Here is a 22,829-nt window from a genome sequence, read left to right as displayed (position 1 = left end):
AATGTAATTCCACTAGAGCTCTGAGACTCTAAAGCTTAGAGCTACATCTATATTTTCAAGCACATCTACTTTAAGAAGAAAGTTTTGAGGAAACAAAGTTTTGATATACCTTTCCTTTTAAATAGATGAAGAACTTCCTGATTACATTATGGTGATGGTGGCCAACAAGAAAAGTCAGGACCAAATGACAGAGGATCTGTCCCTGTTTCTAGGAAACAACACAATTCGATTCACCGTATGGTATGTTTCTGAATTTTTGAGCCTCAGACCAAAGTTTGGCACAAGCCTGAGTTGATATTCTGTCCAAAGAGAGGTTCTTGACAGTTGAGTTAAGTTCACTTTGGAGAGGCAGTTTGTGAGTGATGAGGGCACAGCCTCTGTATTAGTCCGTTTTCACTCTGCTGTGAAGAGATACCCGAGACTGGGTAATTTCTGAAAGAGATTTAATTGACTCGAAGTTCCACATGGCTGGGGAGGCCCCAGGAAACTACAATCATGGCGGAAGGTGAAGCAAGCACCTTCTTCACAAGTCGGCAGGAAAGAGAAGAGTGAAGGAGGAACTTCCAGAGACTTACATAAAATCATCAGATCTCGTGAAAACTCACTGTCTCTTGAGAACTTGGGAACTCACTGTCTCATGAGAACTCACTGTCATGAGAACATCATGGGGGAAACCACCCCCATGATCCAGTCACCTCCCTCCCTTGACAGATGGGGATTATAATTCAATATAAGATTTGGGTGGGGACACAGAGCCAAATGTTACCAGCCTCTGAAGCCAGACAGACAAAGTTGAATCCTGGCCCTGTGTCTTGCCTTGGTTTTTCTAGCTATAAAATGGGAATAGTACAATCACTTGCTTTATAAAATTATTTTGAGGATCAAATGGGCTAATATGTGTAAAGTACTTATAGGTGTCCCTAGCTCATTTCCCTAAGGAATTCTTAGTATATGTTGGCTGTACTTACTATGTTTCTTTTGTAAAGTTCTATATCTTTTTTTTTTGAGACAGGGTATTGCTCTGTCACCCAGGCTAGAGCACAGTAGTACAATCACAGGTCCCTGCAGCCTCGATCTCCTGATCTCAAATGATCATCCGATTGCAGTACCCTCCCTCCTGCACTCCCCATGCCTGGCTAGTTTGTAAATTTTTTGTTGAGGCACGGTCTTAGTATGTTGACCTGGATGATCTTGAACTCCTGGGCTCAAGCAGTCCTCCCGCCTTGGCCTTCAGAAGTCTTGGGGTTATAGGTGTGAGCCACCGCACCTGGCCAGCTTCTGTATCTTATAGTTCCTTTTCCTGCACTAAAACTAGTTACAGATGTTTTTTTGAACTGGATTGGCTTCTTATATTGCCTTTTACAATGAGTTACCTTTTATAGGGCAAGGTTTTCTGTTTCTCACTTTTCTGGTTCTAACTTTTTTAGCTTTTCATTAAACTCACACCTTCATTTTGAGTAATAATTATAGTGTAATGTTATAGCATATTTTGAGATTATAAGTTTTTTTAAGTTTGGAATTTTAAAATAGGCAACTTTGCTTTTATACATAAATTACTGTTCTATGCCTTTAGTTGAGAATACTGACAAGAAGAGTAAGATTCAACTTAAGATGCTAGGTCCTAGTACCAGGTTTGAGGTAAAGTGAAGATGAGGGCTGGAGGATAATGATGTAGCTGAGAATAGACACAAGAAATACTTTGTTAGGCCCCTCAGACTAGGAACTACCAGTTACCGTAAAAGGTGATGATGTAGCAAAAGTTAAGTAAGCAAGTGGCCTGCTAAATTTGAATGGCAAGAGGAGGCACTAAGTGGGGAGATGAGCCTGGTTAAGTTCTTGCCTTTATACCAAAGGTTGTCTTCAAGGTGTTTTTGCCCCAGTAGACAACTGTATGCTTATCAGTCTTCTTGAAATTCTGCACAGAATTCTCTGGGTTTATACATTGCACAAATTTGAAGAACGTTGTATAGTGGTCATCAGTTGTTATGATACACACACTGCTGCCTCACTGTGGGTGACCCAACCCATTTGTTACAATTTGTCCTCAGAGGTTATTCCCTCCCAGCCCCCCGCAAAAAAAGATTGTGGGGCTTTTGACTGGGGAAATTACCATTATTGTGAGTACTATTTTTTTTCCTAAAGTCCAGCCAATCTAAGATGGAAGATTGACCGAGTAGATCCTTTTCTCCAAAAACTTGATGAAATACTTTAGACAGATTTTTAAAACAGACTACTAAGTGAATTTAAAACCAGATTAATTCAACATTCTCATCTGGCCATAAATTCAGTTCTTTAACATGTGCTGATGCAAAGGGTGATGTCCCCACTTTGGCACTTTGCTTTCTTAAGTTAGTGTTAACACTAGCCCCAAACAGACTATTGTGATTATTTGGAGCCTTGAAGTAATTGTGTCCGTGGGGACAGTAGCATGTGACTAGGGTTCTCATTGAAACATTATGAGATTTCTGGCATTTTTGGGGAGGTACTGGGAAGGGATGTGAGGCAAATTACTTCATTTATAACTACCAAAACAGCAAGATTACAGCCTTACAGCATCAGTTTTGAAAGTATTAGAGTGAAATGATATAGCATATTTTGAGATAACTTTTTTTAACCTCTCAGAATTAAGTTGTCCAAGAAGCCATCTAATTTAAGCAGTTAATATAAGCTGCTTAAATGGTTGTAATAATAAGCAATATTACATGTTTATGATACTTGTTTTACTGTAAGCTACAGTAAATTTTTAGTACTTAGAAAACAGGGTGACATATTTTGTAGACTAAGACTCTGGTCAGATGATATTCTTTCCCATATTTTTGCATAGGCTAGATGTTGAAAACAGTGAAGAAAAAAAATATAATTTTTTTATTGATTTCTGTAGGATTTATACAAATCCTTTTTTTAAAAATGTGAAATTTGAAAGTTAATTTTAATACAATTTATTCACTAAATACAGCTTATCAGTATTTATCTTGGCTGGGTGCGGTGGCTCATGCCTGTAATCTCAGCACTTTGGGAGGCCGAGGCAGGTGGTTCTCTCAAGTCCAGGACTTCAAGACCAGCCTGGACAACATGGTGAAACCCCTGTCTCTATTTAAAAATAATAAAAATATTTTAAAAATTAAAAAAAAAATCTCTGAATATAATGTCATAAATTTAGAGTGACGGTTGAATTGAAATCTTAATGGAGGCTTTATTGTTTTTTGTTTTTTTCTCAGGCTTCATGGTGTATTAGATAAACTTCGCTCTGTAACGACTGGTAAGATTCATAACATTGTTTTTTTTTTAAATTTCTGCTTGCAATGGCATACGATTTGTTTCTTTCTAAAGTCATTTATAGTGCTTTGGGAAAAACCCATGACTTTCAAAACAGTGGTTCATTTGAACTTTTTTAGAAAGCACATATTTTTATGAACTTAAGACCAGTAAATTTAATATAATTCAAAGATATTTAAGTGTAGGAGAGGGAGCAGCGCACTTTATCCGAAGGAAATAATTACATATGTGTGCAGAGATTTAGCCTCAAGGATATTTCAGTATTTTATAATTGAAAACAATTTAAAAGTTCAGTAATAATAAACGAAATTGTTATATTACCATGTGTGGAATAATATTCAACTATTGAAAATAATGTTATGGAAGAATAACATGAGAGTATACACACATAAGATACATGTTTTCAAAAATGTGTATATATGCTCTTCCCCCAAAAAATCAGCTTTGAGATAATTGGTGATTTTTATTTATGTTTTTAAATTTTTCTGCAATAAACACATATTGCTTTTGAATTGGTGATGAGGAAGGAAAAGACTTAAAGTAATAAAAATAGATGGCTGGGCAGGGTGGCTCACACCTGTAATCCCAGCATTTTGGGAGGCCAAGGTGGGCGGATCATGAGCTCAGGAGATCGAGACCATCCTGGCCAACCAACATGGTGAAACTCCGTCTCTACTAAAAATACAAAAATTAGCCGGGCGTCATGTTGTGTGCTTGTAATCCCAGCTACCCAGGAGGCTGAGGCAGGAAAATCGCTTGAACCAGGGATTTGGAAGTGGCAATGAGCCGAGAATGCACCACTGCACTCCAGCCTGGCGACAGAGTGAGAGTCCGTCTCAAAAAAAAATAAATAAAAATAAAAAATAAAAATAGATTAAAAGGACTGTATTTTTCTTTTCAGAACCCTCTAGTCTAAAGTCTTCTGATACCAACATCTTTGATAGTAACGTGCCTTCAAACAAGAGCAATTTCAGTCGGGGAGATGAGAGGAGGCATGAAGCTGCAGTGCCACCACTTGCCATTCCTAGCACAAGACCTGAAAAAAGAGACTCCAGAGTTTCTACGAGTTCACAGGAGTCAAAAACCACTAATGTCAGGTAAGAGTCAGGTGTAGACCTGCTGTGGGCAGATGGCTTTGTGTATGTGACATTTTTATTAGTTTTTGTATCTTTCAGTTTGCTGTTCTCAGCAATTTTTAGGAACAGTGAAATGATCATGAGCAGTTTTTTGAATAAAATAATGGATAAGATCTAAGTATGATTATCTTTGATCACAAATTTAGTAAATCAAAGTTTAAAGAAAGTGCAATTTCAAAGTAGTTTTGAATGGAATACCTAAAGGGAGTATCCTCAGTTTTTTCCTTGAAATTTTTCAAGTAAGCATTCTTTAAAGATTTGGAGATAATTGCCCTAATTTGGTTGTAATACATTTTGTTGTTCTTTTAAATAGGCAGACTTATGATGATGGAGCTGCAACCCGACTAATGTCAACAGTGAAGCCTTTGAGGGAGCCAGCACCCTCTGAAGATGTGATTGATATTAAGCCAGAACCAGATGATCTCATTGATGAAGACCTCAACTTTGTGCAGGAGAATCCCTTATCTCAGAAAAAACCTACAGTGACACTTACATATGGTTCTTCTCGCCCTTCTATTGAAATTTATCGACCACCTGCAAGTAGAAATGCAGATAGTGGTGTTCATTTAAACAGGTTGCAATTTCAACAGCAGCAAAATAGTATTCATGCTGCCAAGCAGCTTGATATGCAGAATAGTTGGGTATATGAAACAGGACGTTTGTGTGAACCAGAAGTGCTTAACAGCTTAGAAGAAACGTATAGTCCGTTCTTTAGAAACAACTCGGAGAAAATGAGTATGGAGGTTTGTATGTACTTTTAAATTCTGGCTTAGGCTAAAATTCAGCAGTTCTTGATAATAAATAATATATGAAGTAACTAAACACATATACCAAGTTTATTTTGTTTTATTTTACTTTTTGAGAAGGAGTTTCGCTCTTGTGGCCCAGGCTGGAGTGCAATAGCACAATCTCAGCTCATTGCAACCTCTGCCTCCTGGGCTCAAGCGATTCTCCTACCTCAGCCTCCCAAGTAGCTGGGATTACTTGCCACCACGCCTGGCTAATTTTTTATATTTTTAATAGAGACGGGTTTCACCGTGTTGGCCAGGCTGGTCTTGAAATCCTGACCTTGTGATCCACCTGCCTGGGCCTCCCAAAGTGTTGGGATTATAGACGTGAGCCACGGCACTCAGCCCCAAGTTTATTTTTAAATTGTTTTATCTGCTGTTTCTCATGATATACCAGATTTTCCTCTCCATGGCTTGCTCCTAGAGTTCTTTTATATAACATCTATATACCTTTTTGGGATTTCCAGCATTTGAGATAGCTGTAATCTTAAATTAATTCGGGGGGGTTTCAGATCAATTTTAGATTGTTCATGGTAATTGCTAGTAAGCAACCAATTAACTCCGTTTTATTAGTTTCCTCAGTAGCACTGTATGCAGCTGTTAATAAAGTTCTAATTTTTGTTTTAGCTAAAGGTTGACTGGTAGGGATAATATTTATATTTATATTATTTATTTGTTTATTTTTATGTGGTGTCTCACTCTGTCGGCCAGGCTGGAGTGCAGTGGCGTGATCTTGGCTCACTGCATCCTGCACTCCCGGGTTCAAGTGATTTTTCTGCCTCAGCCTCCTGAGTAGCTGGGATTACAGGCGCATGCCACCACGCTCAGCTAATTTTTGTATTTTTAGTAGAGATGGGGTTTCACCATATTGGCCAGGCTGGTCTTGAAATCCTGACCTTGTGATCTGCCCATGATGGACTTCCAAAGTACTAGGATTACAAATGTGAGCCACCACACCTGTCCTCATATTTATATTTTTATACAAAACCAAGAAATACTCTGAATTTCTCATATTACTGTGTGCTATTTTTTTCTTAAAATGGAAACATTTCGTAGTAGAACTTTTGTTATTTTCTGAAACTAGGTAAGCATAAATTTTATCTGATTGCAGGATGAAAACTTTCGGAAGAGAAAGTTGCCTGTGGTAAGTTCAGTTGTTAAAGTGAAAAAGTTCAATCATGATGGAGAAGAGGAGGAAGAAGATGATGATTATGGGTCTCGAACAGGAAGCATCTCCAGCAGTGTGTCTGTGCCAGCAAAGCCTGAAAGGAGGTACCTTGAACGTGGCTGTAAATTCAGCTTTAACTGCCTTGGTGGAGTCTTCTGATTTCTTGAAGAGAATAATCACGAAAATAATTTTTGTTTGTTTTTTGAGATGGAGCCTCACTTTGTCAACCAGGCTGGAGTGCAGTGTCACGATCTCGGCTCACTGCAACCTCTGCCTCCCAGGTTCAAGTAATTCTCCTGATTCAGCATCCTGAATGGCTGGGATCATGGGTGCGCACCACCACAACCAGCTAATTTTTGTATTTTTAGTAGAGATGGTGTTTCACCACGTTGGACCAGGCAGGTCTCGAACTCCTGACCTCAGGTGATCTGCCCTCCTCAGCCTCCCAAAGTGTTGGGATTACAGGCGTGAGCCACCGCACCTGGCATACATATTTAATGTAATACCACGTAAGACTTTTTCATTGGGTTTTGAGAAACACATTAATGAGAGAAATTGCTTAACATTGGAGAGGATTGCAGAGAATATTGACTAATGTGATGGTGGAGTGAGGGGGAACAACATCAATTAAGATTCAAATTTATTATTTAAAAAAACTAAAAGGGGCCTAGGCATGGCGGCTCATGCCTGTACCTAGCACTTTGGGAGGCTGAGGCAGGAGGATTGCTTGAGACCAGGAGTTTGAGACCAGCCTGGGCAATGCAATGAGTCTTTGTCTGCACAAAAATAAAATAAATTACCTGGTCATTTTGGCAGGCACCTGTAGTCCTAGACTGGATAGGCTGATGTGGAAGGATTGCTTGAGCCTAGAAGTTTAAGGCTGCAGTGGCACTACACTCCAGCCTGGGTGAGAGAGTAAAACTCTGTCTCGAAAAAATAATAGTAACGTTCCAGTGTAGTTGACATTTTCTAAAAACTGCAGCTAGTCTGTGAAACCTAGAGAAGGTTGTGGTAAAGGCATAACAGATGGGTGACCTGTGGAGAACTGAAATTTAAAGTTTAATAAAAATACCTTTCTTAACTCCTTTAGACCTTCTCTTCCACCTTCTAAACAAGCTAACAAGAATCTGATTTTGAAGGCTATCTCTGAAGCTCAAGAATCCGTAACAAAAACAACTAACTACTCTACAGGTAATTTAAATGTATTATGTTTACACTTGGTAAGACATTTCTGTAATTCTTGAGTAAGCTGAAAACGATTGCTCCTTAAATTGTGGTAAAATAAAGGTGCCTGTCAGATGTCAAGACCAAGATGAGGTTCCCCTATAGAAGAATGGCTTCAAAAGGAGATTGACAGGTTTGAGAAACTTTGCAAACTGTTAATGGACTATAGTTTTTCGAGCCCCATATAATGCCTTTTATACTCTTTTCAATGTTTGTGAAATATATAGTACGTAAACATTTTGAAGCGAATTTTGATGAAGTGGGACTTTCATGTTAGTAGCATTAGATTCAACATTAGATATGAATTTATGATGTATAAATGGGAGTAAAATTGGACAATAATAGGCGGCTGAAGTTATAATTTGTTAAACAGTAGTTTATAAACAAGGTTGGTTTCTTCCCTTTTGGTGGAACTCATTAATAGAATATAAGGCAGAGAACTGACTCATTTGTGATGTTCCTGCTCCAATTGTAGTGGAAGTACTAAATCATTTTATGAGAGAATATAAAAGTATTACATGCTTTCAAAACAGGAGATGAATCAGCTGTAAGCTGATCTTATGGAAAGCTGATTCTGAAATGCAGACAATTGATGGGTGTAATTTTGTGTTGTCATTAAATTCTATACTCTGTGGCCGACCTGTTGTAGCCAATGTGTAAACTTGTGTTAACAAGCTGATGGTGATGAGCTACTCTAAAAAGATGTAAGTTTTGCTGTGGATTTGATGGATGTACTTACAGCATTGCCCTGCTTGTCCACTCTCTCTTGCTTCTCTTTTTTGTGACCCCGTTGCTAAAGTGAGGTGAACTGTAGCCATCAGTTTTTTTGTTTGTTTTCTTTGAGGCGGAGTCTTGCTGCGTTGCCCAGGCTGGAGTGCAGTGGTGTGATCTTGGCTCACTGCAACCTCTGCCTCCTGGGTCCAAGTGATCCTCCTGCCTCAGCCTCTCAAGTAGCGGGGACTACAGGTGCCCACCAACTTGCCAGGCTAATTTTTTTGTATTTTTAGTAGAGATGGGGTTCCTTCATGTTGGCCAGGCTGGTCTCGTACCCCTGACCTCAGGTGATCACCTGACTTGGCCTCCCAAAATGCTGGGATTACAGGCGTGAGCCGCCGCGCCTGGCACCATCAGTTTTTCAGTTTTTGATCCTGATACTCGCCTGTCCTCTTGGTTCTCCTCATCCCTAACTTAACCTTGAACACTAAATTCAATAGGTTTTTGCATATAGAATAAGGATTATCAGGCAAATGCCCACTCTTGACCTAATGGTATATCTACATTTCATTTCCTGATCTATCAGCAATATTAATTGTCTAGAATGATGAGAAGTTTAGAGAATTTCCATGGCTTTGAACATTTCTTTCTTTACCTAGGTTATCTAAATTACAATTTGAAACTGATACAATATCATGAAGCTAAGCTTAAATAAACCGCGTTTTGTTGAAAATGAATACATATGTACTGTATTGTATTCATGGCATGTAGTTGTATGGACGTTGTTTACATATGTTTGGATAAATAGGTCAGGTATCTATCTCAGTAATGTAAGAAAAAATGAATGGTATCTATGGATTGAACTCCTCATATATATGTTATTTTCTTTTTTTTGGAGACAGAGTCTCACTCTGTTGACCAGGCTTGAGTGCACAGTGGTGCAGTCTTGGCTCACTGCAACCTCCGCCTTCTGGGTTCAAGCAATTCTTCTGCCTCAGCCTCCTGAGTAGTTGGGATTACAGGTGTGTGCCACCACGCCTGGCTAATGTTTGTATTTTTAGTAGAAATGAGGTTTTACCGTGTTGGCCAGGCTGGTCTCAAACTCCTGACCTCAAGTGATCCACTCGCCTTGCCTCCCAAAGTGCTGAGATTACAGGCATGAGCCACTGCGCCCAGCCCAAACTCCTCATATGTTCTAAACCAAAGGAGGCGTTTGTATTTAGTATGACATAGTCACTGTCAAGTTTTGATGTATTACTGCATTTGTATTTCTATCTTTTTTGCTTTTATGTGAAAGTCCCACAGAAACAGACCCTTCCAGTTGCTCCCAGAACTCGAACTTCTCAAGAAGAATTGCTAGCAGAAGTGGTCCAGGGACAAAGTAGGACCCCCAGAATAAGTCCCCCCATTAAAGAAGAGGAAACAAAAGGAGATTCTGTAGAAAAAAATCAAGGTAATAACTTAAATGATATTTCACTCTTTACTACAGTTTTTTCATGAGGCATTGAATATTTTCCAGTGAATTTTTATGAAATGTTACACTTTGAAAAAAGTGATGATTAAGCCCAGAAATAGAATGAGAAGGATACCATGAGGAAGGTTCATACCAACACTTTCCAGAAACTTTATTTTTTTTTTTTTTAAGAGGTAGGGTCTTGCTGTGTTGCCCAGGCAGGCTTCAAACTCCTGGGCTCAAGCAGTCCTCCTGCCTCAGCATCCTTAGTAGCTGGAAGTGTGTACAAGTGTGTGCCACTGCACCCAGCCTTTTCTAGAAATTTTTGAAAGTCTTTTTATTGTGGAAATTTTTAATATTCTCAAAAATGGAAAGGCTAGTATAGTGAGCTCTCATGAACCCAGTCATTAAGCCTTAGTTGTTATCAGAATTTTGCAAGTCTTTAGATAGCTCCTTCTTAAAGATAAATTTATTTCTGCATTCTTTCTTTTCCTTTTTGTTGATCCTACCCGTTTACCTGAACTTGAAATGTTAGTTATCTTTAAATCTCCCCCCCCTTAAGCATCCTGTCTCTGACCTCCCGTATGTGTCCCACCAACCCTAATTTATCCCCTCATGCCTAACATACTTCAATTTGCTTCCAACTCTTTTTTTTTTTTTGCTTTTTTCTCAGCTTTCTCCCCCAATTCCTATGCAATCTTTTGACTTTGAAAGTGTGTCTCTCATCTTCTAACTCCTTTGTGAAAGTGTCTCTCGCCGCCTCCTCATTGCCCAGAACTAACGCTGTTAGTTTGAACTTTTGGTGTCTCTGTTACCTGACCCCTGGGCCTGCACAGCCCTTCTCCACGACTCTTCAAACCTTTTGTTTCTTCTGTCATCAAGGATTCTTGTTTCTTCTGTTTCTTTTTCTACAAAGATTTGAATTTTAAAACCCCACCAAAAAAACCTATATGCTTATTATGTTACTTCTCACATACTTCTCAAGAACCTTTGAATGTATTTTTTCATTTCTCCAAAACTGTCCTTTAAATTGTTCCAGGTTTCATGAAACCTTATGATTTCAACATTGTCAGTTCTGTATTTGTCTCCTCATTGTGTCTCTTTAAAAAATTTTTACTGTATTGTATAGTTTGCTATGACAGTGTTATGTGCTGTTCTGATAAGTGATAGGCCTGAGGACAAGACCTGTTTGGCACCCAAACGGCAAATAGGTACCAGTTGGAAAATGTGAATGGGCCAAATTGAGAAGAGTAGCTGAAACTGAGGAGGGATTTTGCACAGTACAGTGACAGATGAGGCTGACCTGAAAGGGCTGTAGTGGTCTACTCCCTATGGAGTCTGTAATGTGTTACACCAATGTTTTCTTCAAAGACAGGACTCCACATGAAAGTCTTGGAGTGGAATCAAATGGAGCAGGGAAACAGTAGAGAAAAGGAAAGAATGTCAGATAAAAATAGAGGAAAACAATAGGAAATCTCAAAGCAAGGTGCCATATTTTTTAACATCACAAAATCAGCAGAAGGAGGTTGTGGATTCTGAAGTTAGAATAGCTATCCAAAGCAAACTTTCCCCTAAAATGAACAACAGAAAAGTATCAATGTCCTGTGCCAAATTAAAAGATAAAAGGGAATAAAAGACAAAATAGCACTGTTTCAGTGAAAGCATGCTGAAAAGTATACCAAAAAGAAATACAAATTCAAAGTGAGCTAGAAGACATTATTAAAATAATACAAGGCAAAACCAAGAAAAGCATAAAACAGAAAAACTTTGAGGCTGGGTGCAGTGGCTCATGCCTGTAATCCCAACACTTTGGCAGGCTGAGGCAGGAGGATCACTTGAGACTAGCCTGGGCAGCATAGCAAAACCATGTCTCTACAAAAAATAAAAATATTAGCTGGGCGAGGTATACACCTGTAGTCCTCTCTCCTTGGGAGGCTGAGGTGGGAGGATTGCTGAAGCCCAGGAGGCTGAGGTTGCAGTGAGCCACGATCATACCATTGCCCTCCAGGGAGGCGGAGGTGAGAGGATTGCTGGAGCACAGGAGGCTGAGGTTGCAGTGAGCCATGATCATGCCATTGCCATCTAGTTTGGGTGATAGAGTGAGACTCTGTCTCAAAATAAATGAAGACTAAATTAGAAAGAACTCAAGAATTGGTGTGTCTTAATAAGATAAAACATCATGCATGTAATCCCAGCAATTTGGGAGGCCAAGGCAGGGGGATCACTTGAGGCCAGTTCAAGATCAGCCAGGGCAACATAGCAAGACCTTATGGCTACAGAAAATAGTAATTTAAAAATAAAGTAAAACATCTTCAGAGAAATTGAAGACAACATTTTACAAGTCAAAAAGAAAGGGCTCATGAGAAAGTGGCAAATATTGAATACAGGCAATAGAAATACAGTATATTTATAATAGGAGTCTCCAAAGAAGCAACATTCAGAGGAACAGAATAAGCGTTAACTGTCTTTCAAGAAGACTTTCCTGAAGTGAAAACATATTTGAAACTGTTGTCTGAAAAATTGCACAGTATACCTGAGAATATTTACCCAGAACCACAACACTAAGATGTATTATATAATTAATGAAATTTTAAAAAGAAAAAAAATCATTTGAACATTTAGGCAAAAGGGGCACATGACTTAGAAGAAAAAGAAAGGTAGATTATCATCAGACTTTTCAGCAGCATCACTTTTGTGCTGGAAGAAAATGGACTAGCATATTTAAGATACTCCAGAAAAGAAAATGTGAGCCAAGAATTTAATGTCCAGCAAAAGTGACCTTTAGAAGTGATCCGGCACCCACTGTTATCTATATGCAGAAATTCAGAGACTGCTATTCCCATGAACTTTTCTTAGGGAATCTAATGGAGGATGAGCTTCAGACAAGTAAAAGCCTGTTGTCCTGAATTCACATTGGAAATTTTTTGGAACGCACATTGTATTTTATATATAAATGTATTTTTTTCTAGTTCTGTCTACTGGAAGGGCATAGAAACATTCGTCAACCCTTAGCATCATCTGTAGTTGCCAGATTGTGGTCTTGGAATACTTCCTATTTAAAAAATTAGGCTTCTTGGGCCGGGTGCGGTGGCTCACGCTTGTAATCCTAGCATTTTGGGAAGCCAAGGTGGGCGGATCACCTGAGGTCAGGAGTTCAAAACCAGCCTGGCCAGCATGGTGAAACTCCATCTCTACTAAAAATACAAAAAAATTAGCTGGGTGTTGTGGTGTGCACCTGTAATCCCAGCTACTCAGGAGGCTGAGGCAGGAGAATCGCTTGGACCTGGGAGGTGGAGGTTGCAGTGAGCAGAGATTGTTCCACTGTACTCCAGCCTGGGCAACAGAGTGAGATTCCATCTCAATCAATCAATCAATCAATCAATCAATCAATAGGCTTCTTGAGAAATGTCTTTTTCCAGGTCTGGAGCAGGAAATGTTAACATGATCCTGGAAGGGCTCAACATCCCAGATAACAAAGAAGCTGTCAATGAATGGTAGATCATGTCCAAAGGATGCAGGAGCCAACTTAGAGAGATTTCCCTTGGCCAAAAATGGAATTATTTGAGATTCAGTAGGTGTAAAAATGGTAGTGGATTAAAGCCCATTTAAGTCCACAATTTCATAATGACATTTTTAAAAAGTAAGCCCTAACTAGTCAGCTTCTGGAAGATAGTAGATACTCATTCATTGTCTTGAAAACTGGGTAAATAAAATAATTGAACATTTATGCTGTCTTTTCTGTAAGAATGATACCACTGGGTAACCCCATAGGACAGGAGTTGGCATCTGTTGGAACCAAACCATGTCTATTCATGTATGTATTGTCCATGGCTACTTTCATACTACAACCTTAGTTGAATAGTTGCAGCAGACCATATAGCTTACATAGCCTAAAATAGCCTAAAAGATTTGCCAACCTCTGATATAGTAGATGAGAGAGACATTTTCTTTTAAAATGATTTCAGCTAATAAGAGAACAAGATGGTAGAATTAGAGTTTTGCTTTTAAGAGTGAAAACCAGTTGTTTTGTGCCTCTTGATACAAAAGAACAGAACTTTAGTCTTGCCAAAAATGTAAACCTAAGTCATCAAGCTTCCAGTCCAGCAGTCAGTTTGCAAGAAGTTACAGAGGCCAGAGGAGTATGTTGGTTGAGCTTCACCATGAGTGTGCAGCTGGAAAAATAGTCTGGGACACTATGGGTCGTATAGCCCGAGAATTTGAGATTAAAAGGCAAATCAAAGGAAAATAAAAGGAGCAGGATTAAACTAGTGGCTAGGGATACCCAGTATGTGTGAAATTGTAAAGAATCTCCAGGCGTTAATATAAAAGGCACATAGTGGTTGCTTTTGAAGAGGATTGATAAAGATGGAGCACACAGAGGCTTCTGGGCTGGCAGGTGACGTTCTCTCTTTTGGCTTGGATGGTAGTCAGAAGGGTGTTTTGCCTTATGAAAATTCATTAAGCTGTATGTTTGTGTGGTTTTCTATATTGTGTTTTCAAAAGGGATAATTGAAATGGTGTCAGGTACCTTTGCTGATGAGGACTTTGGTATTACTAGATATATTCACAAGTGTGAAGTGATACTGCAAGCAATTGTTATCTGTTAACGTGGTTACTCACTGTTGTATAGTAAAATCTGGGGCAGGTTTTTAAAATATAAACTTGCACATGTATTGGCATAAGTTATTGATAGCTTTTTTTTCTTCTTTTGTTTGAGCAGATAACATTCTCTCTTTTCTCTGGTGTCTTTATTTTTACTAGCGCACCCACCTCATAATATGTGTACTTTTTCCTTTTTGTCTTGCCATCAGTCTGTCACTTGAAGTATATTTTGCCCAAAGACTTAACAGCAATTATTCTGGCTTTATTATTTTTTTTTTTTAATTTTTATTTTTTTTGGTGTTTTTGTTTTCTATTGCATTGACCTCTGCTTTTTTTTTTTTTTTTTAAGAGGCGAGGTCTCACTGTTGCCTAGGCTAGACTACAGTGGCACAATTGTAGCTCACTACAACCTCAAACACCTGGGCTCAAATGATCTTCCCGCCTCAGGGACCATACGCACACGCCACCATGCCCAGCTAATGTTTAAGTTTTTTTGTAAAGATGGAGTCTCACTCAGTTGCCCAGGCTGGTCTTGAACGCCTGAGCTCAAGCAGTCCTCTTGCCTCAGCCTCCCAAAGTGCTTGGTTTACAGGTGTGAGCCACTACACCTGGCCCGACTTCTCTTTTAATTTATCCTTCCATATTTTAAAAATTATTTACCTCAGCCTGTCTTCTTCTCAAATGTAGGCACTTAAGCTGTAAATTTTTCTTGATGTGCTATGTTTATGACGTATGACAGGTTTTAATTCATCATGTTTTCATTATCAGAGTGTCTTTGATTTCCATTGTAATTTTCATCATTGGCCCATGCATTATTTGAAAGTGTGTTTTCTATACAGTATTTGGAAGTGGTGTGTGTTTTTGTCTTTTAATCCTTTTTATTATATATACCTGACTTAATTACATTGTGGCTAGATAATGTAATTTTTACAATGCATAGGTTTTGAAACTTGTTAACACTTGCTTAGTGCATGATCAAGTTTATGCATCTTCCACATGCATTTTGGAAGAAAGTAGACTAATTGTTGGATTGGGAATTTTACATTTATTCAGTAGATAAAGCTCTCCTGTTAACATTATTCAAATCTTGACCTTGCTGAGTTTTTGTGCTGCTTGACTTTCCACTTGAGAAAGGGTGTTGAAATTGACCAATATGATGACAGATTTATCTTAATTTCTCTTGTACTTACATGTTTTTGCTTTATTTTTAGGCTGTTCTATACTAATAGTAGGTGCATACATATTTAAATTTGTTTTATCTTCTCTGCAAATTGAATCCCTTATCTTGATTTATGACCCTCTGCAGCAAAAGATATTTTTATCTTAAAGTCAGTTTTACCTGATATTAATATAGCCATTTAATTGTATTTGCTTTATATATCTGGTTTCCCTGCCTTTGTTTTCAGTCTTCTCTCTCATGCTTTAGGAATATACAGTTGATCCTTGAACTGCACAAGTTTGAACTCTGTGGGTCCACTCATACACTTATATGTGGATTTTTGAAAATAAATATATTGGAAATATTTTTTGAGATATGTAGCAATTTGAAAAAACTTGCAGATAAACTGTATAGCCTAGAAATATTGACAAAATTAAGAAAAATTTAGGTATGTCATGAACACATAAAATACATGTAGCTACTAGACTATTTTAACATTTACTATCATAAAACATACACAAATATATTATGAAAAGTTTATCAAAATATATGCACACAAACACAGACTTTACATGATACCACTTGTAGTTGAGAGAAGTGTAAGCAAACATAAAGATGCAGTAATAGTTACATAAGATTTAGTGCATACTGTACTACTGTAATAATGTTGTCGTTACCTCCTGTTGCTTTATGGTGAGCTAAGGTGTTTTGAGTGTCCACTTGAAATGCTGCGTCATGCTAACCATCTCAGCATGAGCAGTTCAGCTCTCCAGTAAATCGTGAATTGCAGTAAAAGGTGATCTTGCGGTTCTTGCATATTTTTCATCATGTTTAGTGTAATACTGTAAACCTTCAATAACACCAGGGGACCCATAGTGAAGTGCTACTAGTAATGCTGGACGTGCTCCCAAGAAGTAGAGAAAAGTCATGACATTACAAGAAAAAGTTTAATTCTCAATATGTACCAAAGATACATATTACAGCTGTGACTGCAGTTATTCACTGTTTCAAGATAAATGAATTTAACATAAGGACCATGGTAAAAAAAAAAAAAAAGAAGAAGAAGAAGAAAAAGAAAAAAATTTATGAAGCTGTAATTGCAGCTACGTTGACAACAGTAGTAGTTAAATGTTTGGGAAGTCAAAAAAGTTGTATATAGATTTTCAACCGTTGGGGGGTTTGGTTCCCTTAGCCCTCATGTTGTTTAAGGGTCAGCTATATATTATATCTTAAATATCATGAAGCTAGATTTTGTTTTCTAGTCTAATCTGAGTTTGCCTTTTATTGGAGAGTTTAGACCAGTCACATTTATTATAATTACTGGTACAGTTGGATTATTTTCTGTCATCATTTCTGATTTGTATTTGCCTGCTTTTCTATTTTTTCTCATCTTTTTTAAGGTTCATTAATTACTGTTATTCTTGACAACCCTAATACTGGTTTTACAATTTTAAACTAGTTTACTATTTAAACCTTCCATTTCTGTTCTTTTTTTTTTTTTTTTTTTTTTTTTTTTGAGACACAGTCTCACGCTATCGCCAGGCTGGAGTGCAGTGGCACGATCTCGGCTCACTGCAATCTCCGACTCCCTGGTTCAAGTGATTCTCCTGCCTCAGCCTCCCAAGTAGCTGGGATTACAAGCGCCCACCACCATGCCCAGCTAATTTTTGTATTTTTAATAGAGATGAGGTTTCACCATGTTGGCCAGGTTGGTCTTGATCTCCTGACCTTTTGATCCCCTGACCTCATGATCTGCCCACTTCAGCCTCCCAAAGTGTTGGGATTATAGGTGTGAGCCACCACGCTTGGCCTCATTTCTCTTCTTTTAGTGATTACCAGTGAAATTTTACCATGCAAATTTAGTATTCTAAGAGTTAATATCCTGACCCCATTCTCAAAACAGTAAAAGGACTTTTGAATACCTTTGAAGAGCTTCAGTCCTTACCCTCCTAATTTAATTGTTTTCAGTGTTTCAATTTGATCTTTTTTAAAATGCACAAGTTGAACAGCATTCTTGTAATTTTTTCCAGGCAGTGTTTTTTCAGGTTTTCCTCCTGTTTATAATTTTACTTATTCTTAACATCTCTGAGTGTTATTTGGGTATCATTATTTTCCAATATTTTGAAGTATTTTTGGAGTATTTTTTTGAAAGTTTCACTGGAACATGTCTGTTAGCAATATATTTTCCAAGAGTCTATTCACCTGTGAGTGTTTTATTTCTTTGTGTTCTTGTGCAGTAGTTTTGCTGGATACCCAAATCTAGGTTAACAGTTATTTGCTCTCCACGCCTTATATGTATTATTATCCCATTGTCTTCTGCTTTCCATTGTTGAGTGGACTTCCGTCATTCTAATTGTCTGTCGTTCCTTTGTAGGTGATCTGTCCTTTCTCTCTGGCTGCTTTCAAGATCTTCTCTTTGTCTTTGATGTTCTGCAGTTTCACTACGATGTGTCTAGGCGTGGATTTCCTTTTATTTTTCCTGTTTGGTATAATGTATGGAAAAATCCAATATATTTGAAATAAAATACTTTACATTATGAAATACATTCTCATAGAAAATCTGGGAAAAGAAAGCATATCAATGTAATATCTCCTGATAGATGAGAAAATAATCAAATAGTATAAAAAGATTAAAAATAAAAAGCAACATTCCTTGCTTCATTCTTCTCTATACTAGTCCCACTCTGCAGAACCCACCACTTTTAAATGCTTCTGTTTCTTTCTCCATGTTGTAATAATATGCTTTATACTGTTTCCTCATTGACCAACTATAGATAGTATCTGTTGATTTCTTGTTATATGTCAGGATCTAGCCCGGTTATACTTTTCCCTTGCTTCCAAGCGCATACAGCAAAATTAGTTTTAAATTCATTTATTGGTTACTTTGGTAATTTTAAGTAGTACACCTAAATATTTCTTGTATGGTTATATTTCAGTATATTTAGTATATTTTGACTTCTGAAAGATACAGACATTTATGTTATCCTTCAATTCCTTTTTTTTTGGAGGTAGTCTCACTTTGTTGCCCAGGCTGGAATGCAGTGGCGCAATCCTGGCTCACTGCAACCTCTGCCTCCTGGGTTTAAGTGATTCTCCTGCCTCAGCCTCCTGAGTAGCTTGGGACTACAGGCACACCCTACCAGGCCTGGATTTTTTAAATAAAATTTTTAGTAGAGATGGGGTCTCACCATCTTGCCCAGGCTGGTCTCGAACTCCTGAGCTCAGGCAGTCTGCCCATCTCGGCCTCCCAAAGTGCTGGGATTACAGGCCACCATGCCAGGCCCCTCTTTCAAGTCTTATATTTTCTTTCTTGCCACCACCTACATTCTGTCCTGCCTCCACTTTCTGAATTGTCACCTGCACTTTTATATTGTCAAAGCTGATCAAATTTACATTTTGTTCCCTACTTTAGTTAAGACTTAGTAGATCGACTCTAAGAGTTGAGAAACAGTAAGCATTTACACTATTAAGACTATTTGGGCATGGCTGGTGGCTCACACCTGTAATCTCAGCACTTTAGGAGGCTGAGGTGGGAGGTTTGCTTGAGCCTAGGAATTTGAGTCCAGCGTGGGCAACATAGCGGACCCTCATCTATATGTATATATTTTTTTAATTAGCTGGATGTGACGATGTGCACCTGTAGTCGTGGTGCTCTGGAGGATTGCTTGAGCCCAGGAGTTCGAGGTTACAGTGCGCTGTGATTGTGCCAGCCTGGGTGACAGACCAAGACCCTGTCTCTAAAAATAAAGTTTTAAAGACTATATAAATATTACAAGGCCAAATTTACGTTCTGTTTCTTGTACAGTTTTGTGTAGGGATGCTCTAGAGTTTCTTTTTTTAATTTTTGCCCTCTCATACAATTTTTTTGTTTCACTTAGGTGGTTCTTTTTTCCCTTCTTGCATTGCCTACGTGTACTGTAGCCTAAAAGTCTATCACTCTGTGCTTTGAAATCTTTGGCTTTCCCACTTGTTCTTAGGTACCTTCCTCCTGGAACCGCTCTCCTCCTTTTCTCACCTGACTGCTTGCTCTAGGCCTGCTCAAGGCCATCATCCCAGGACGCCCTCCTCCCCTGAGTCAGCTCTGCAATTCCTGAATTCCATTTTGTCTTCTCAGTACATTTCTGCATTTCGTAATCATGTCACAAAGAAACTCCTTAAGAAGGTATGGAAGGTAGATTTTCTGAGTGCTTGGAAATCTGAAGCTATCCTTGTACTTGTTTGATACTTTGACTAGGTACAGAATTCTAAGTTGAAGTCATTTTTTTCAAAACTTTGGAGGCATAATTACATTATCTTGAGGCTTCAGTGTTTATGCTGAGAACTTGGTTGCCCATCTTATTCCATTGTGTAATACCTGGGATTTTTTTCTCTGGGAATTTTTTTTTTCTATGTTCCTGGTGTCTGAAATTTCACTGTGGTATGTCTAGATGCTAGTTAGGTACATTAGGTACCCTTTTAATTTGAAAATTCATTCTCTTCAGTGTGGGAAATTCTCTTGCATTATTTGTTTTAAAATTTACTGTCCTTGTTTTCGTTGTTCTCTTGTGGAAATTCTGTTAGTTGGATGATAAGCCCCTTCTTTGATCTATCAGTTGATCAGTTGTATAACTTTTCTCTCTTCATTTTTGACTTGACCTTGTTGGTCTACTCTTGAATACTTCCTTGACTTTAGTATCCTTACTGAACATTTTTAAAATGTAGGCAAGCATATTTTTTAATTTCCACAAACTTTTTCTTGTTCTGTTTTTCATGGTATCTTATTTTGTGGAAACAGTATCATCTCAACTGTCTGAAGATCCTAATTAGAGGGATTTTTTTTTTTCTTTTCAAGGAATTCAGTCTTGTCTCCTAATTAATGGAGTCAGAGTCAGATTTTATGCTTTTTTTCTTGCTCTTTCATATATGGGAGTTTTTCAAAAACGTCTGCAGATAGTGGTTCCTAGTTTGAGGAAGGGTAGTGCAGAGCCTTACCTAGAATTGTGCTGTGGGCTGAGCTTTTCTGCAGGCAGGTTTAGCTTTAAGTGAAGCAGACAAGGAGCTGCAATTGGCCTTGTAGTTGTGGAGGAATTTTTTGGGGGGAGCAGGTTGGTATGCTTACACTCCCACTAGTTGTCTATTAAAAATATTAAAATTTTGTCTTTTAAATGTCTGTCTCTGGCAATACCATTCACAAGCCTTCTTCTCTGCCTTACATCCTTCTTGGTTTTTACTCATTGCTGCAATCTCTCACAGTTGGATGGCCCTTTGTTTCATCCACATTCATCTCTACACTGTGACTTTGACATTTTTATATCTCCAGCCTGGACCTTGCCCTGAATTCCTCATTTCTGTCCAACCACTTTATGTTTCTTCTTGGATGTATAAATCATTTCAGACTTGTCCAAAACTCAACTATGAATTTTCCTCTCCTGTCTTGTTCTTCCTGCAGTCTTCCTCATTTCAGTTTAATGCTGCCTTCATCTTTCCAATTTCTGAGACAGTCCTGTTGCCATTCTTTTTTTTCCTCTCCTTCTTTCCTTCCTCTTTCCTCTCTACCTCTGTCTCCCTCCTTCTCTTGTTGCACCTGTCAGCCTCTACGTCCAGATTTATGGAATTCACCACTGTTTATCACTTCTGCCTCTACCACCCGTCAAAGTCACTGTCTGGCCGGGCGTGTTGGCTCATGCCTATAATCCCAGCACTTTGGGAGGCCGAGGCGGGTGGATCATATGAGGTTAGGAGTTTGAGACCAGCCTGGCCAGCATAGTGAAACCCCATCTCTACTAAAAATACAAATATTAGCTGGGCATGATAGCACATGCCTGTAGGCCCAGCTACTCAGGAGGCTGAGGTACGAGAATCGCTTGAACCCGGGAGGCGGAGGTTACAGTGAGCCGAGATCACGCCACTGCATTCCAGCCTTGGTGACACAGTGACACTGTGTCTCAAAAAAAAAAAAAAAGTCACCGTCTGTGATTTGCCTTGGTTACTTGATTATTGGAATAGTGTGTTCTTATAAGGTGTGTCTGCTTTCAAACTTCCCTTCCTTCAGTCCGTCCCACATAGCAGCAGCAGTGATCCTTTAAACTGTAAATTAGATCATGCTACTCTACAGCGTAGAACCCCCCAGGGGCTCCCTGTCACACTGTAAGTCAAAGTCTTTTGCCTTCTTATCACCCACCTCCCTTCCTCTACTCTGGCTCCCTGTCCTTGCTGCTGCTCCTGTATACTGGCCTGCTTGTCCTTCAGGACATTTGAAGAGCTGCTCATCTCAGATGTTTTTGCCCTGTCCTGAGAATGTTTACTTCAGATGTTCTCATATCTCATCCAAGTGTCATCTTCGAGGCCTCCTCTGGCCCCGTCCCCATTCTCCCTCCTTTCTAAAGCTTTATTTTTCCCCGTAACGTTTGTCACCATCAAATATATATGTTATGTTTTCGTGGTTTAGGTATTTTTATCCGGACTTAGGTCTTTATGTTTTAACATGAAAGTTTTCTCTTAACATATATTTATTTGGGGGTCTTGAGAGCTATCTCCTTCCCCATCTCAACAGAATCCATGCTTTTTGAGCAGGGATTTATGTGTTTGTTCTGTATGGCTGTTACTGAGTGCCCAGAGCAGTGTCTGGCATATGGTAGTAGGAGCTCAGTCAGTGTTTGTTGTCTAGTAAATATCACTCCTGCCTTGCATCTAACCTGCAGTTTTCACAGGGGCTCATTTGTGGTTTTGCCTGCTGTGCCTTACAGCCAGTATTTGTCCCTATATTTTCTATTACCCGGAGATTGTTGATATCTCACCTGCTGTGATCACCTTGTAACCCCCATCTCTAAATCAGTGATCTCCATCATATGTTTGACCTGAAATTTTTGTACAGTAGTCATTTTTAAGTACGTATACCAATGTATGTATTTTACTTATGTACACATGCTATATTGGTATGAATATTAGAAAACATAAGAATAGAAATCTGCCGGGCACGGTGGCTCACGCCTGTAATCCCAGCAAGTTGAGAGGCTGAGGCAGGCGGATCGCCAGGTCAGGAGTTCAAGACCAGCCTGGCCAATATGGTGAAACTCCGTCTCTACTAAAAATACAAAACTTTGCCGGGTGTGGTGGTGGGTGCCTGTAATCCCAGCTACTTGGGAGGCTGAGGCAGGAGAATTGCTTGAACCCAGGAAGCGGGGGTTGCAGTGAGCCGAGATTACATCACTCCACTGTAGCCTGAGCGACAGGGCAAGACTCCATATCGGAATAAAATAAAATAAAATAAAAATAAAAGAATAGAAACCCAAAGATCATAGGGTAGAGATGTAGATACTAAGTTCTTTGA

At 38.8% G+C, this 22,829-nt stretch overlaps 1 protein-coding gene across 11 annotated transcripts in view; it reads left to right on the top strand.

The window, feature by feature from the left end:
- Window positions 1-22,829, top strand: part of ZC3H14 (zinc finger CCCH-type containing 14) — a 47,698-nt gene that overhangs the window by 5,017 nt on the left and 19,852 nt on the right. For 8 of the 11 annotated variants that reach the window (XM_050798539.1, XM_050798529.1, XM_050798538.1 and 5 more), the window contains exons 3-9: window positions 126-240; window positions 3,219-3,259; window positions 4,178-4,373; window positions 4,726-5,155; window positions 6,312-6,472; window positions 7,459-7,559; window positions 9,604-9,759. In XM_050798539.1, the coding sequence (XP_050654496.1) occupies window positions 126-240; window positions 3,219-3,259; window positions 4,178-4,373; window positions 4,726-5,155; window positions 6,312-6,472; window positions 7,459-7,559; window positions 9,604-9,759 (1,200 nt within the window). The remainder of the gene's footprint in view (window positions 1-125; window positions 241-3,218; window positions 3,260-4,177; window positions 4,374-4,725; window positions 5,156-6,311; window positions 6,473-7,458; window positions 7,560-9,603; window positions 9,760-22,829) is intronic. The other 3 variants (XM_050798540.1, XM_050798534.1, XM_050798537.1) reach the window with 2 other exon arrangements.

This window comes from Macaca thibetana, chromosome 7, assembly GCF_024542745.1.
Source record: "Macaca thibetana thibetana isolate TM-01 chromosome 7, ASM2454274v1, whole genome shotgun sequence".
NCBI classification, from domain to species: Eukaryota; Metazoa; Chordata; class Mammalia; order Primates; family Cercopithecidae; genus Macaca; species Macaca thibetana.
The sequence above is the reverse complement of the archived record's forward strand: the minus strand, read 5'-3'. Positions and strand labels throughout refer to the sequence as shown.